Source organism: Prunus persica, chromosome G1 (assembly GCF_000346465.2).
Source record: "Prunus persica cultivar Lovell chromosome G1, Prunus_persica_NCBIv2, whole genome shotgun sequence".
Lineage (NCBI taxonomy): Eukaryota > Viridiplantae > Streptophyta > Magnoliopsida > Rosales > Rosaceae > Prunus > Prunus persica.
The window spans coordinates 46926803-46943413 of NC_034009.1; the positions used below are offsets into that span (position 1 = coordinate 46926803).

A 16611-nucleotide genomic window follows, 5' to 3' on the forward strand; every position below is an offset into this window, starting at 1 on the left:
ATGAAAAATCAATGAAAATGAGTAGTTTTGTAAAACAATTTAAAACATCATGAGGTGTTCTTTAATTTCCAAAACCTCAAGGAGTTTTATGAAAAAACCAAAAACCTCAGGAAGTATTAGTATAAATAACACAAATTTGAACCTTATAGGTACTCTATGTGGTACTAAGTCACTCATGTATCTTACCATGTAATGTAAGGTGTAAAATATTGTAGTAAATCATTATAAATAAATGACTATGGTATGTTTAATATTTTTTTCATTAATTACTACATATTTTCTACACTCCCATTATTTGTCAGCTTGCTATATAATCAAATTAAATCAGTTAAACCCATCATGCAATACATTTCCTTCTAATTTTTTGTGATTAAGTAATAGATAATTGACTAAATAAACATCCTCTAAAGTTTCAAGAAAAATTTCCAAGTTTTTCTTACAATTTCCGTGATTTTTATTTAATTTTTATCGATATTGATAATATCCCAAAATTTCCATATTTTTGAACTACCAATATTTCCAAAACCATCGATGCTTTAGACCTTGTTCACAATCAGGCCAGTCTTAAGGGTGAATGCCAAGGGTGATAACCATAGGCCTCCAAGTAAGGGGGCCTCAGTGGACAGGGTCTTGATTAGAGATTGATTTTGTTAAAGTACCATTTTGTACTTGGGTGGATTTGTGTTTCTTCCCAATCCTTGTACGATCGTTTTTATGTTTTATATCAAATTGATGTTTTGCTTAAATGTGTTTATCTAACTGAGCTCCCATTTTTTGTTATTAAAATACTTTTGTTTTGATAATATCACAAAATTTGAAACTTGAGTGCAAGTCTTGCTGCCAAACATAGGTTTCCAAAGTTATGTCAACATTCTCTTCCGTCATCATATATATATATATATATATATATATATATATATATACACACAGAGAGAGAAGCATCAACAACCCCATATATAATGGGAAATAAATTAACTGAAAAACAGAGAATAAGCATCAGCACCGAATGACACCCCATCAAACAAAAGCTTTGTAATATTCTCTGCCCACCTAATTTCTGGGAATCTTCTATTTGGACTTTGGAATGCATGCCCTGCAGGTTTTCCAAAAGTCCTATATATATATATATATGAAAAAAGAAAAAGTATAAAAATAAAAGGCATGCTGCCCATTGATTGACCAGGCCGAGTTGCTGACTCAACTGAGTCCACATGAGTTAACTCAGCCAATATCTGCAGCATCATCCAAAACCTGCCACAACAATAGCTTCCCACTTGGAACATCGGCATCACTTTGTTCTGTTGCACACTTTGCCTGCTGCAAACTTTTTGCTAATTTTTTCATCCTCATGGGCACCAAACTCCTCAGCATGTTACTCCAAATCGGTAACCTAACTCGTTCGATAAAACAATTTTCGATCTCCTTAACAACGTCCATCATTGTTGGACGACATGCTACATCTGATGAGACACAGCTTGCTGCCACATTTAACATGTGCCTTATTGTGCTTGACATGTACGTGGGCAACCCTAGCCTTGCATCACAAATTTGTTCTATCCTTTGCTCTTTGATTAATGGAATTGCCCAATCCACTATTGAAGCTGGTGATTTATAGATGTCAATGACTTTCCTTGAACTTATAATCTCCAACAACACAACGCCAAAACTAAACACATCATTCTTGGTACTTAGTTTGCTAGGAGTGGTGTAACAAGGGTCCAAGTATCCAATAGTACCTGCAGCGGGTTCACTCGGGTGACTCGGCGAGTCGACTCGCAAGAGCACGGCAAGTCCAAAGTCCGCCAACTTGGCATTCCAATCTGAATCGAACAAAATGTTTGCCGACTTGACGTCTCTGTGGATCACCATAGGTTCCCCTTGGTGAAGAAATTGGACAGCCCGGGCAACACGAATGGCGATTTCCACACGTTTAGGCCATGGAGGGGGTGTGGATGCAACATGAAGTAGGTCGTGGAGAGAGCCATTGGGCATGAACTCCATGACAAGGAGCTTGTTCTTGTTTGAGTCTTGATGACTTGTTCCAAGAAGGCTTATAACATGTGGGCTTTCGGGTAGAGAAGACAATACACATATCTCATTGTCGAGCTTAAGGAGTGATACTTGATGGGCATGATATTGATCAAGTGGCTTCTTTATGGCAACCAGTTTGTTGACTAGTATGGCTTTGTACACCATGCCATGGCTTCCTTTGCCAATGAGCTTAGTTGGAGAGAAGCTTTCTGTTGCCTTCACAAGTTGATCATAATCAAAGTCCACCATTTTCTTCTTGATGAAAAATATACCAAGAAATTAAACTTCGATGAGTTTGGAGAGATGTGGAGGGAAATGGAAATGAGGGTTTTATTTGTTTGATGAGGTTGATGTAGGTGAGAGTGGGTAGGAGCAAAACTGGAAGAGCTTTTGGAGATGCCAGCGAATAAAGAGGCTGTGGGGGACATCAAGAGGAAAAAGCACATAGTAAACAAAAAAGAAAATGAAAGAAAATAGTTATTGAGAAAAGATAAAGGTAGCAGTGTGCTGAGAGAAAAGCAAAACCCTACAACGAAAGGCTTCTGACCAGGGATGAGATCGATGATGCTCCATTAGATTAGATATGCTGGTTGGTTTGATTTCCCTGGTTGTTTGGTCCCTCTCCCACCCTATAACACTTTTTTATTTTTCAATTGTAATTTAATTTAGATCGAGTTAATTGTAGCAATGATCCCTGAAATATTACCCGAAAGTTGTTTCAACCCTTAAATTTGTTTTTTTCAAATCTATTATCCTGGTTTTTTTTTCTTATTCACTTTAGTCCTTCCTTACCATTAATTCCGTCAAATTTTTCTGTCAAATTTAGGGTAAGTTCCTCGTTTCACCTGTCATTTTTAAAGAATTAATGAAATTGAAGAAAAAAAATTGAAAAATGAATTCTTATGCTCCATGGAGGAGAAGCGACCCATGGTGGACTTGTAAAGACAGATTGGAGTCAAGCTCCATTCACAGCCTCTTCTTGCAGTTCAAGTAGTGCTGCTACATCATCTGTATCCACTAGGGGTGCTTGGTTTTCCCAAGAGAACAGTACAAGTGAGGAAAGATTGAAATGGGTGCACAACAGCTACATGATATAAAAGATAACTAACGCAGTTAACGAGGTCTAGCCCACTAGAAAAGTAACTTGATTTGTAGACTGAGGTCTAGCCCAGTAGAAAAGTAACTTGATTTGTAGACTAATAATTTCATGTCCTTTATGGCACCTTGATAGTGTGTGTGGGAAACTTCACCCCCGTTGTAGTTTAAACTATCGTTTGTATTAAAAAAGTTAATGCACATAAAAAATTTCCATTATGAATGCAGTAAGAGTTATTTATTATGTATGATGTGTCAAACTTATTTTATCCACGGGCGCTGCATGATTATAAAATCATGGTAGAGCCTTTAGCAGGCATGTCTTATGTGTCGGAGACAAGAATCATGAATAATGCTCTTAGCTATATAAACTTATCCTAACTTTTCTATTAGGATTGGGCGATTTTAATAGCGTGAGATTGTAGCATGTGCATGCAGTCCCTAATTGGAGGTATAAATGTCGTCCTCCAAGTTCTGTCACGCACATCACTCACAAATCTATGATATAAAAAAGCTTTAAAAAATGGAAAAACTTCGAATTTAAAAAAAGAAACCTGCACATCGAGAAAATAAAGAGAAATAGAGATAGAGAGGAAGAGACGAGAGAGGGGGTTGGGGACCTAGGTCGGTGATTGGATCGGGAGGAGACAGGGAAAGAGGGTGGTGATTACGGCACATGGTGGTCGGGCTGGTGGCTACAATAGGGGAGGGGGTTCGGTGTGTGCAGGACAAAACATAGAGGACAACATTGATTGCTAAAAAACAAAAAAAAAACATAGAGGACAACATTGATTGCTAAAAAACAAAAAAAAAAAGAGTAAAATTAAGTATTTCGCAGACATTAGAGACTATTTGTGATTAAAACCCTAAAAAGATAAGTGCATTATAATTGAGCACAGAAAAAATAGATAGGAAAATAGGTTGAACCAAAAAGATTCAGAAACCAATAACTTTGTTAAACAAGGTAAAAAGACATACATCACATGGACAAAAGAAGAAGACCTCCAAAAGCATACCAAACAATTGTCTCTGCATACAATAATTTCAGAAATCCAACCATTTGGTGAAGTAGACACACGTCCTTGGGGAAATAATACCATCTGGCGTACATTGACTTATCCGCGGACAAACTCCACATGGAATGGAAGCCATGGCCCCTACTTTGGGTTCCCGTTTAGTACCTCCCTTGCTTATGGATTTATAGCAAACTTTCCCAACTGGAAATGAAGCAAACTCCCCCATCCCAGTGCTCTTCACCTCCGTGACCCGTTTGTCCAAAACCAGAACCCTCAGAATCTCCTCAATTTGCGGTCTTGTGAACGAAGTTTTGAATATTCCACTCTTTTTAACTTCATCAGAAATTCCCTCCAAGGTAGCAACCTTGAGCTGATATATGATCTTTGCAAACCCGTCTTTTACACAGGTTATGTAATATTTATCGAGGGTCCCATTAGAATACCAATCCCCACCGGTTAACTCCTTGGAGGGCTCAAACTCTGAAGCCATATAATGCTTTCTCCCCTTGCTTTGGACATTTACAACCTCTTTTATCAGGTTCTTGGCTTGGAGTGATTTTATGGATTTGCCAACCAGATTGTCAGGGAGGTTCGCTTCCTTCTTCATGTCTCGTGTCCAAATTCCCATATCTTGCTTGCTTCGGATCACATTATATACGATTTTCTCGTGCTCTGTCAAAGACTCCGACGGGGAATTAGAGTCTGGCTGTTTCCGTTTGAGTGCTGAAGGTCTGCTCATCCTATGATTCTGTCGAGGGGTAAAGAAAACAACATAAAATCCAAAAATGTATTCACTTAAATTAGAAAGACTATTTTTGGTGGCAGAGAAACAGGAAAAGAAAGCAAACAAAAACACTCAAACAAGTTAATATCCTTCGGAAACAATTTGCAACAGAAAAACGCAAAATTTTCACTGAATTTGGTTTTTTGTAAAAAAAATGTCAAAACTTGGAAAGTTGATGAGTGGCAGTGTTCTTCTGAGTCTAAAGGTTCCTTTTTTCACTTCAGCTACACTACCATTATTTGATTTTCTTATTTTTCAGACTGTTTCTTAACAACCAAAGACAACGGATGTTATTTTTTTTAAACAATCAATATGCAAACTAGAAAAAAGTGGTTTTTTGTGTTTCATTGCTAAGAACAAGTAAGAAATATAAGAAAGTAATGAATGCTGGTGTTCTGAGTCCCAAGTTTCTTTTTTTCACTTTCAAGTCAGAAAACAGGAAAATCAATGAATCGTAGTGTTACTGAAAGTTATTAAATTAAAAATAAAATGCTGAAAGTGAAAAAAAGAAACTTTTGTTAGAATTTACCACTTAGACAATAAATGAAACCTCTAGCATCAAAAGAAGATTCAAGACATGGCATAAATACCAAAACAGATTCAACAGATGCCACTCATACATTACAACCCTTGAAAAGAAAAACAAGAAATGCTAGAAAGAAACAAGAAATGCTAGAAAGAAACAGGAAAAGCCACATGATTCATTTTCGAAACCAGGAAATGCTTGAAAGAAACATCTTTCAAATTTTTACATTCCCAAAGCACTTCTTATTGATTCTCTAGCCAAGAAATACAAACTTATAAATAACACGTAATGAGAATATTAAAAACTACAAGTGTATGATTACAGCCTCAAACAAGTCCGATTGCATAAACTCAAAGTCCCACTGCATATTTTTGAGCTTTAAACAAGCAAATCGCATATCACAAGCATTAACAAGGACTGATTTATCAATTGAACCACAACACAACAGATTCCATTAGATTCATCAACAAGGAAATGATTTATCAATCGACTTATTGAACACAACAGATTCTATTACAAGCATGAACATAACAGATTTATCAATTGTGTCGATGGAATCCCATACAGTTTGTCAAAAGTGAGATGTCTCTTTGTTTTAACTAGCAGGGTTACATTATTGCTCACTTCATTGAACCTAGAAAGGGGTCACTCGAAGAAAAATCAAAACAGTGGCAACAAATGCTGTCCTGACCCATTTTGTCAATATCTTTTTACATATACACAATTATGAAGCAGGATGCATTTAATGAATGCTATAGCAAATGAATTTGCTCCGTTTTTTACACATCTAATTGTTTTTTTTTCTTTTGCAGGAAACTAGAAAGGGTGGACAATCAGAGGAAGAGAAAACTAGAATTGAGAATCGTATACCAAAAGCAAAGTAGGAATTCGAACAGAAAGCACCAAAAGTAGTTTCATATCAAAAGGGCAAGACATGAACTCAATCCAACAGTTATGAATCATTAAACCATATATTAGATGTATATTACTTGCCTTTTCTATGGAGAATCAGTCTGTTTCTTACCCATCATATTTTCTTTTTTTTGCAGGAAATTAGGGAGGGTGAGCAATCAGAGAAATTAACCACAGGGCTTAAGCAAGATTGCCTCGTAACAAAAACTACACCGACCACAGTGAATGACCAAAAAAAAAATTCAAACAAAAATCAAAAAGTACCCAGAAAAAAAAAACGAAAAACTAACCAAAGTAGCGAGCCAGAGATGATAGAGTGTGAGAGTCGCAGAGATGAGAGCCTCCAGCCGGGGTGACGCCGGACCGATGTTGTGCGCCTCTTCGGTTATGGCTTCGCGCGACTGAAAAAGATAGAAACGGTTCAGGTCGACGGCGCCGGAGGGATGAAACAGACGGTGTAGCAGAGGCGTGGGGCGAATGATGAAAAGCGTTTTCAGTTTTTTCACAAGTTTAAGGAATGTCCTTTTCTGTGGGGAAAAAAACCTTTATTCATTTTAATTAAAAGAGGGTGAAATAGTAAAACACCACTAATAATACACATGCCAGTCAATGGCATAATAATGGCCGTTGCTCACGAGCCGATTGGGCTTTAACTTGGACCTGCTTAGGCTCGTCAGTGGGCCAGTTTGGTTTAGTCCTTTAGGTCCCATAGAGGGGTAGCTTTCCATGCATCCTTTGTGGTTGTCATATATGTGTTCTTGGAATGGAAACAAGGATGGTCATCAATGTTAAACATGGTGTAGCATTACCATTCTAAAGATATGTTAAACCATACATTCATATGAAGGGAAAAAAAATAAATTATAATTATGTTGAAGAATATGAGCCCCATATCGGAAATTTGACTAAATAAAATATAAAATATAATAAATGATTATACTACTAATGACACCGAGGCCTTTTGTGATAAAACCCCACACTTATTGAGCTTTGTAGGTGGTTAAATTAGGGACAATATCAATGTTGTTAGTAGTGGGCTGCTGGCCTATCTCTCTGAATTTAACAAATTATATATTCATATTGATTGTTTAATAAAATAACACGTTCAAAATAGGTACCAAAATATTAAAATTGAAAACGTAAATATTAACATGCTTTAAGGGTGCAAGTTCAAGATACTAAACTGAATTGGAAAGCAATTACATTTTGAGATTGGCACACCAAACCATATACTATTGAAGAAGATGCTCTAATAAAAAATTGTAAAACTCGGATTCAAAGAGTCCTCAGAAAATTGATGTTTCTGAAATCTCATGAGTGAAATTTGCCCGTAGGCCATAGATTTGATTTAGACATTAGGAAGGTGAAGGTCCTACGCACACCCGTACATGCATGTACCGCATATGCATGTGGAGCCCTATCAATGCCGATAGAGACGCATGAAGGTTTCTAACTATGGTGCAAGGTACAAATAATGTACCTAATTGTAGGGGTTACCATAGACATCTAAATAAAAACAAAACATTTAATGCAAATAAATAAAAAAAACCCCCATTTCATGCAAGCAATTTTTGACTTTTTAAATTCATTCAGGCAGCTTGATTAAAAATAAAAAAAATCTGAACAGTATGAGAGCGATGTACTTTCTATTTTACACTCGAGTTATTCATAACTTTATAATTGTTTATCTAATTTTAAAAGACATTTACCAATCCCATGAGTTGGGCTCTAATTATGCATGGTCCCGCCCAAATAGACTAAATAGTATGATTTTATTCCTTGATATGTTGCATGTTATAACTAGTGGTTAGAGCTAAGAATTTATTGTACTGTCGAAGCATAGTAACTAATATACACAAGACAACTTCATGATGCATAATTAATAGTTTTGTATTATTTTCATGGTTAGGAGACTTTCATAGCCTCCCCCTCACTATTGCCACAATATCAAGCATGAGACTCGCTTGAGTGAGAAAAAAAAAAGAAGGTCTTTCGATAGAGAAATAAGGAAGAAGAAAGATAAGGAACTTGTAGCTAAAGTAGTTAAAGAGTAGTTATCCATGCATCCGAGATTATATGTTTAACCTCAACTGCCCTAATATCGCTATGTCTCAAAAAAATAAAAAAAATTAGAGAGAGTATTTTGGGATGATGGAGGTGGGAAAAGAGAATTATTACTTTTTAAAATTTAGCTGATGGGAAATTCGTTATTTAGAAATAAATAATAATAATAATTTTGAATTTCTCATGTACGCGGGACTCTGACTTAAAATTGAGCGGCAGATTCAGCGTTTTATGTTGTTTTTACCGCTTACTTTGTTTGGCAAAGAGAAAAGGTTAGTAAGTGGAGGGGGTAAAGGTTAAAAGGGGAAAGTTAATGGGAACAGAAAGAAATGAAGATCAGCACTGAAAATTTCAATGATGTCTGACGGGAGACGGTAAATTTAGGTTGACAGCGGTGCACAAAATCTGAAGCAAACAGACCAATAATTTAATGTCCTTAATTAGGAAAGTCGTCCAAGTGGGTAGGGAGGGAGCCTCAATATTTTCTGACTTGGCCTGTGAGCTGTGACACAGCCATTTTGGAATTTCATGCTTTAAATAAATTGAAATCAATTTTTGTTGGTTGGAAACTTTGGAATTTAATTTTAGACTTTTTTTTAAAAAAGAAAAAAAAAGAGTAAAAAGGCATGCGATGTGTCTCCATCGAGAATCCCTTTTTATACGGAGAACCAAACAAAAGGGTATAATGCATCAACAGTAATTCCCCACTGCGACCACTGTCCTTTCCTAACAGGCGATGCAGTGAAATTAATATAAGCAATTACCCCCACTTTACACTTTTGCCCTTCATGTATACCTATATTTCTATTCCAACCCACACCATATTCCACGTTGTTTATATCATTGATGGGATGTGTAGTTATCATGAATGGATATTGAAATTATTGCAGTTCCTGGGTAGTAGAATTATTCCATTTCTATTATCTTCATCCTCATGTTGATGTAATTCTAATTCCTTAATTCTATTTTTTTTTAGATTTTTCGATTCATTACTTACCTCATTCTTAATAAGTAAACATAATAGAGTAACTTAGATAATAAAGTAACTTGATTAATCAATGAACAAAATTTATTCCAAATGGTTAAAAGAATTATGAATGTGCATTTGATGTACTATGCTCGCTCGATTCTCTCTTTCGCCCTAATGTCATTTATGTAAATAAATAAAAACGACTCTAACCATAAATTTTTTTATTTATCACAAATGCTATACAAACTATTGTAATTGTTGTAGAATAAAATGACTAGTCTCATTAAAACTTAAAAGAAAACAAACACAAAAAGTTTGAACTTCTCTAATACGAATCATTCCTTCTCATGCCCTACTTTGTTGTCCTAATCCCCTTTCACATTATACTCATTTCATCATAATTCTAAATTAAAATCATCCTATCCATCCTCATCAAAACAAAAAAAAAAACCCTGAATTTGAATAATCTGGCTTCTAAGTATTGCTAGAAATCTCCTTACTTATCAGTAATGACTAATGAGTATTGGAATGATTCTAATTTATTCTAAACTTGTGTTTAATAAAAAATTATGGGAGTTTCATAGTAAAATTCGTAATCATGGACCCTCAAAATTTGGAATCAGACCAATTAAAGGAGAGTAGTTGATCCGATTCTATTTCTTATTCCCAAATTCACCAAACTTCTTTTACAATTGGAAGTTATAAACATGAGTGTTATTTGTTCAGCTAATAAAATTCTTTTTTTTTTTTTTTCACTTCGCTTACAAATTGATGAATTATCGCACTATTTTCCCCAAGTTACATGAAATTTGTGGAGCACAACTGAAGTTATAGGGGCAGATGACCCCAAGGGCTTATAGTGGCTCCGCCTCCGGAATTTATGTGTCTAGACTCTAGAGAGAGAAGAGAGTGGTAAAGTCGGCTCTAATTTATAATCATGTTAAGGGATTAAGTTATATGTTTGTTGAATTAAAAAAGGTTAATCTGATAAAGATAAAGATGTGGGTTGGGTTTGTGTGGTTATTAATAGAATTAATTAAGCTGGATGATTATCTGTTCAAATTAAAATATTTTATGTAAGAGAGTGGGTCCAAGTCAAATTGCCTGGCTGATTAGTGGCATGAATTTATCCCTTTGTTATTCTATTGTAATAAATTGTTGTTGGTTTGAAATATGAGAAAGTTTAAATTGATTTGAGCACCCAATAAGGTTAAGTTTAGTATTTACTAGCCCTTAGCGCATGTGCCAATTGATTTTATTTATTTATTTAGTTATTTTTATTTTTATTTTTAGAATTAAGAAAATATAATATGGGTAGTTCTGTTTTATAAAAGTAGGACCTATTATCTGATTTTGTTTTTAATTTTAATTTTTTTTTATATGAAAAAAATGTTAATTTATCATATTATCCTCATTTAATTAATAATTTTAATTTTTAATGTTTGAATTAACCAATGGCATTTTATATTATTTTGAATGTTTCACCATTTTTTGCCTTTTGCTTTATATATATAGATTTATACATGCAACAATTTACTCTAATTTACGAAAAGAGAGATCGAACTCGAGTACAAAGAGGAGAGCAACTGGGACCATAATCCATATTTGTATATTAAACCCTAAACGCTAAGCATCCTTAATTATGAGTGGAAGAGTTGCATTTGCTTAACTTTGTCATTAGATTTGGTTGTTCTTAATGAATAATGTATTAGGTTTATTTACATTAAGCACATATGACTGCTTAAGTAACCCTGCAAGTCTGGTTCAATTTTAAATGACCATATAATTTTTTCGTCGATTGTTCAAACCTTATGTAAGTTCTCGAACACTAGAAGTATAGAATAGTGTTTGAGCACTCATCATCTTTACTTCATAGTTATATTTTGATCAATAAAATGTAATGATTGTATTAAATTAGTAGTTATATAAATGGCTTTTTGATGAAGGACAAGATAGAAATTGCGGAAAAATAAATGGTTCAACACTAGAGAAAATGATGCAAGAAAAAGGCAACAAGCTAGTTTTGGATACTCGCATACCCATTCGAGAAAAGAGTCTCTTTTTTTTTCTTTTTTTATACAAGTGATGTCGACGGAGGACATAATCGAATCTAAGACTTAAGGTATAGGGATAAATACGATTAACCACTTGAGTTACAAGTCCCCTTACGAAGAGTCATTTATTTTATTTATATTTTTAAGTTTTTCTTGCATCGTAAGTAGGTTTAGGATAAAACTTTTTTGTTTGTAGAACCAATTAGTTTAGAGTTTGAATTAGGCATTAATTAGAACCGAAGTCATAAAAGCCTTAAAATAATGGGTTTGTGATGAGTATCGATATATTATCATACTTTAATTTAAGAACAAGAATAAACGAAGAAAAAAAGAAGATAAAGAAATATAAAGAAACTATACTTTTATGTCCGTTTGTCATTTAAGCATATAATATAGATGACTCGTTGTATTTTCAAATCGTGCATCCCTATCATCATCATTGTTAGTAATGATGCTTTATAATCATTCTCCAAATTCATTTGCAAAACACCCTATTGTCAACCTTATAATGGCAGTTAGGGAGAATTGCACCGCCTTTCTGATTAATGGGAAATTAAACAAGTGCATGAGGTAATGGTCCAGTTTAAATACAATGATTAACTATTTTGTATTATGACTGACCTAGCGATAGTAATTCGTTGTATCACAAAAATTATATTAAACATTAACTCTCACTCGGTATACAACTAATGAATTAAGCGGTCAAAATAAGACATTACGCAAACCGTCTTGGTACCGACCAACTACCAAACACTATGATAGATCGTGAAGCTATTAAGTTATTTTTCATAGGTTTGTTTATGGCAATAACAATATTGTTTTTGAGTGTTGAAACTAATATCGTAAATTGACTTGTAACTTAAGTGATTATGATTATTTATCCATATACTTGAGTTCTTATGCTCAACTTCCACCCATAATATAAGTTGTAATGGAAATTTAGAATATAAAATGATATCTCTACAAAAATTTGACAAAAAACATATAATCGGAACTGAGTTTTGTTTCCACTAACCAAAGATGATCTTATATAAATTGGTAATTTGTGAGGTCTTGTTATTGAAGTTACAAGTTAGTTAACAGCAGCAGAAACAATTCCTGTCTTTTCGTAGCACAAGTGAACAACAGTCGTCTCTAAATTTCACTTTGGGAAAGACTTTCAAAAAACGGGAATAACACTATTTTGCTATTTCAGTAAATAAAATTTAGACACATGTGATAACATTTTCACACTATATAACATTATTGGCCAGAAATAACAAAACATTAGTATCCCAATTAGAACTAAATTTTCCTCCTTCACTTCGCCAATATAATTATAAATAAATATGGCAGGAGGGTGCCCCAATAGAGAAAATAAAAATAACATAAATAATAAATAAATAAATAAATACTAACAAAAAAAGGAAAAAAAGAAACAAACAAAAACAGTGTAGGGTTTTGGATTGGGATGAGCTGTCCTACTGCATTAGATGCTTTATCTGATGCTTACCTGCGCTGTCTTGCTGCTTGCTGCCCTGGAGTCTGGACTCAATTTACCATTCAACCACTGCTCTCTCTCTCTGTGCAGACAGACACCAGTTTTTTTTCCTCACCTAATCACACTTATCACCCATCTCCTCTGCTGGCCTCTTCTGAATTAATTCTCAACTTTTTCTGAGACAAATTAATACTCATACTCAAGAATCATGACAGTTTATGAAAAGTTTACTTGCTTCTTCTTCTGGATTAGGATTTCACAAGAAAATGGATTTCAAAATCTTGTTTCTCCTTATTCTGGTCTGAAATCTCAGAGAGAGAGATGCAGAGAGAGGGAGAGTGGGTGCTAAAAAATCCGAAGGACAACCATTGAGAGAGGTAAAATCTCAGATTTTGTGGGCACCTCTGCAATTGTCAAATGGGCTACTTTGAGTCATGAAAGGACCAATTTGCCCACAGAAGAGTAGGTGATGATGCAGGACAATGTTGGGTTTTCAAAGCCCAAAAAGAAAAGTAAAAAAGGAGAGAATGTCTTTATAGAGAGAGAGAGAGAGAGAGAGAGCATAACAAATGTTCTCATAATTACTGGGGTGGAGGGGCATAAAAATCCGAGTGTAACAAAGGCTGATTTTTAACATTCCTTTTACGAGAGACCCCACGAGTGGGCTAAGGCTTCTCCTCTTGTATTCTTTTTTTTCTTTCCTCCACCACAAAGGTCTTATTAGGTCCCCCACCTGCTGCTTCTTCTCAATATCTAAGTCATCTTGACCTACTCAATCAAAACCTTCTCTTTCTCTCCCTTAGTTTCTCTCTCCTGCTGCTGCTGCTGCTGCTGAGGGAAGGGAAGGACAACAGTTAATCATAGACCAAGAAAGAACCCCACAAACTCTTAGTCTTAGCTAGGTCCAACCCCTGCAAACGTTTTAAAGAGATTCTCACTCACTCCACATTTCTCTCTCCAAAGTCCAACCCCAAGAAAGAGAAAGACTTTGAGAAAAAGATAAACAAAAAAAGAAGAGTTTTATTGGGAATGACTGGTAAGTTAGAGAGAGAGCAAGAGCCTAGCTAGCAAGAGAGAGAGAGAGAGAGATGGGGTTGATCAATCAGACAGCAGCTGCTTAAAACCCAAGAAAACCCAAAGAAACATAAAAATAAAAAAGATATCCCTCCAAACCCCCCACCCTTCCCCACCAAATGGACTTATCAAATTTCCAAAGCACCAACAACAACAAGAAGCAGCAGCAGCAGCAACAGAGCAACACTAGTAACAACAACACAAGTCATCACCAGCTCCACCAGCACCTTCTTCATCCTCATCCTCATCCTCATCATCAACAGCAACCAAAACAGCAACAGTCCTCACCTTCTTCCCAGTTTGTGGTCCCCTTTGATGGCAGCAGATCTTCTTCTGGAGCAGGAGGAGGAGGAGGAGGAGGGGGAGGGCCCCCTTTCATGGGCTCCATCTCAATTCAAGCTGGCCTTACCTCTACTCATACACCAACAACTTCATCTGCTACTGTTTCTGCACAACCACCAGCTCCTTCCTCCTCTTCTTTGTCTTCTTCCTCCTCCTCCTCTCCCTCCTCCACCTCCACCTCCACCGCTCCTCCACCCCACTTGGTCGACGCCTCCCTCGCTATCGCCACCAGATCCGACTCCCACCCCTCAACCCGACCAGCCCCGCTGGACTCCGCCAAGAAAAACCAAATTCATCAGCAGCAATTGACAATTTCACCCACCAGTACTACTACTGCTACACCACCAGCACCACCAGCCGCAGCAGCAGCAACCCAAGTAGTGAAACGATCCACCAAGGATCGGCACACGAAAGTCGAAGGCCGAGGTCGCCGCATACGAATGCCGGCCACCTGCGCCGCCAGAGTCTTCCAGTTGACGAGAGAATTGAGCCACAAGTCCGACGGCGAGACAATCGAGTGGCTCCTCCAGCAAGCCGAGCCTGCGATCATCGCCGCCACCGGAACGGGGACCATCCCGGCCAATTTCTCCAGTTTGAACATCTCCCTGCGTAGCAGCGGATCAACGCTCTCCGCTCCGCCTTCCAAGTCCGCCTCTCATTCCTTTCCCGGCGCCTTGGCTCTTGCCCATCACCCTCACTACGACGAGGGTTTTCCCCATTCGGGTTTGTTGGGGTTTCATCAACATCATCAACAACATCAACAGCAGCATCATCACCATCATCATCAGCAGCATCAGTCTCCTCTTATGACCGCGGATCAAATTGCAGAAGCGCTTCCAAGCGGCGGCGGAGACAGCGGCGGTGGAGACTCCACCGACAGTTATATGAGAAAGCGCTTCAGAGAAGATCTGTTCAAGGATGATAATCAAGGGCGAGGCGAAGGCAGCAGCGGAGGAGGAGGGTCGCCGTCTGGGAAGGCTTTTAAGAGTAGCGGAGGCTTACAATTGCAAAAACAACAACAGGGGTCGGAGGGGGAGGCAGGACCTTCAGGGCTGCTGAGGCCGCCTTCGAATATCCTGCCACCCACTGCCATGTGGGCAGTGGCACCCGCCCCGAACAGCGGTGCTGCTGGCAGCACATTCTGGATGCTGCCAGTAACCGCTGGTGCTGGTGGACCCTCAATGCCCACCGGGACGTCCGGGGCTGGTCCTTCCGAGGCTGCACAGATGTGGACGTTTCCGTCCGCACCTGCCACTCACGGGAGTACATTGCAAGCGCCATTGCATTTCATGCCGAGGTTTAACCTTCCAAGCAGTCTTGAATTCCAGCAAGCCGGCAGCCGAGGGAGCCCTCTCCAATTGGGTTCCATGCTAATGCAGCAACAGCCATCACAGCATCTTGGGCTTGGAGTCGCCGACTCGAATTTAGGCATGTTGGCTGCTCTGAATGCTTCTTACTCTAGAGGTGGTTTGAATATGAATTCTGAGCATCACCAGCAGAATCATCCATTGGATCATCATCATCAACAACAACACCACCAGCCTCAAACTACTGATAGTGGAGATGAGGCCCCAAATAGTTCTCAATGACATATAAATATTGGTTAGTTTTATTTCTTCTTAATTTATATGTACATCATAAAATGCAGCTTGGTTTAGTCCTTCCCAATTTTTCATTAATTATAGGAGCAGCAGGAACTAGAGATTGTTGGGTTTGTGTTTTTGCAGATTTGGAAGTTGAATTTGAGATGATGGGTTGAGAGTGCTTGAAAATTTCCATGGGATATGGTCATGTCATCCGATGAAAAAGATAGGTTTCCTAGTTCTCATTTGTAGCATTGTTCAGTTTGAATTTCTTCAATTTATTTTCTAGATTGGTGTGGAGAAAAACCCCAAGATTAGTATGTAATTTGTTAGTGAATTTGGTCCAAAGGGACTCAAAGGGAACAGGCAGAGTGAAATTGTATAGGAGGATATTTGTGTTGAGTGTTTTTTTTATTATAAAATATTTGTTTTGTTTGTATTGAGAAGAGAAAATGGAGAACAAGCAAAAAGAATTTAGAAGAGAGAAAAATTCAATAAAATTTTATTCATCTCCTCTTTTCAGTATTCACACGTTGTATAAGGCATCTCTTTTTTCCCTCTCAATTGGCAAAAGGCTAAAGCCAACAAAAAAAATCTTGAGCTTCTCTTTATGAGATGGAAAGAAGTTGCCAGATGCAGAGACCAGCTCAATGCCTGAATCAACCCTTTCTTACAGAACA

The 16611-nt window shown here is 37.1% G+C and overlaps 3 protein-coding genes across 3 annotated transcripts; 1 reads left to right on the forward strand and 2 right to left on the reverse strand.

The window, feature by feature from the left end:
* LOC18791215 (serine/threonine-protein kinase-like protein At5g23170) lies at positions 1020 to 2827 on the reverse strand. Its single transcript, XM_007224318.2, has one exon. The coding sequence runs from the start codon at positions 2278 to 2280 to the stop codon at positions 1222 to 1224; it is 1059 nt and encodes a 352-aa protein (XP_007224380.1). The 5' UTR covers positions 2281 to 2827; the 3' UTR covers positions 1020 to 1221.
* Positions 4000 to 6903, reverse strand: LOC18793387 (DNA-directed RNA polymerase III subunit rpc6). Its single transcript, XM_020555401.1, has 2 exons — positions 6655 to 6903; positions 4000 to 4890 (listed from the first exon to the last, which is right to left on the reverse strand). The coding sequence occupies exon 2, from the start codon at positions 4879 to 4881 to the stop codon at positions 4171 to 4173; it is 711 nt and encodes a 236-aa protein (XP_020410990.1). The 5' UTR covers positions 4882 to 4890; positions 6655 to 6903; the 3' UTR covers positions 4000 to 4170.
* On the forward strand, positions 12531 to 16377 carry LOC18789323 (transcription factor TCP8). Its single transcript, XM_007226983.2, has 2 exons — positions 12531 to 15950; positions 16076 to 16377. Exon 1 carries the CDS (start codon positions 14126 to 14128, stop codon positions 15935 to 15937), a length of 1812 nt encoding a protein of 603 aa, XP_007227045.2. The 5' UTR covers positions 12531 to 14125; the 3' UTR covers positions 15938 to 15950; positions 16076 to 16377.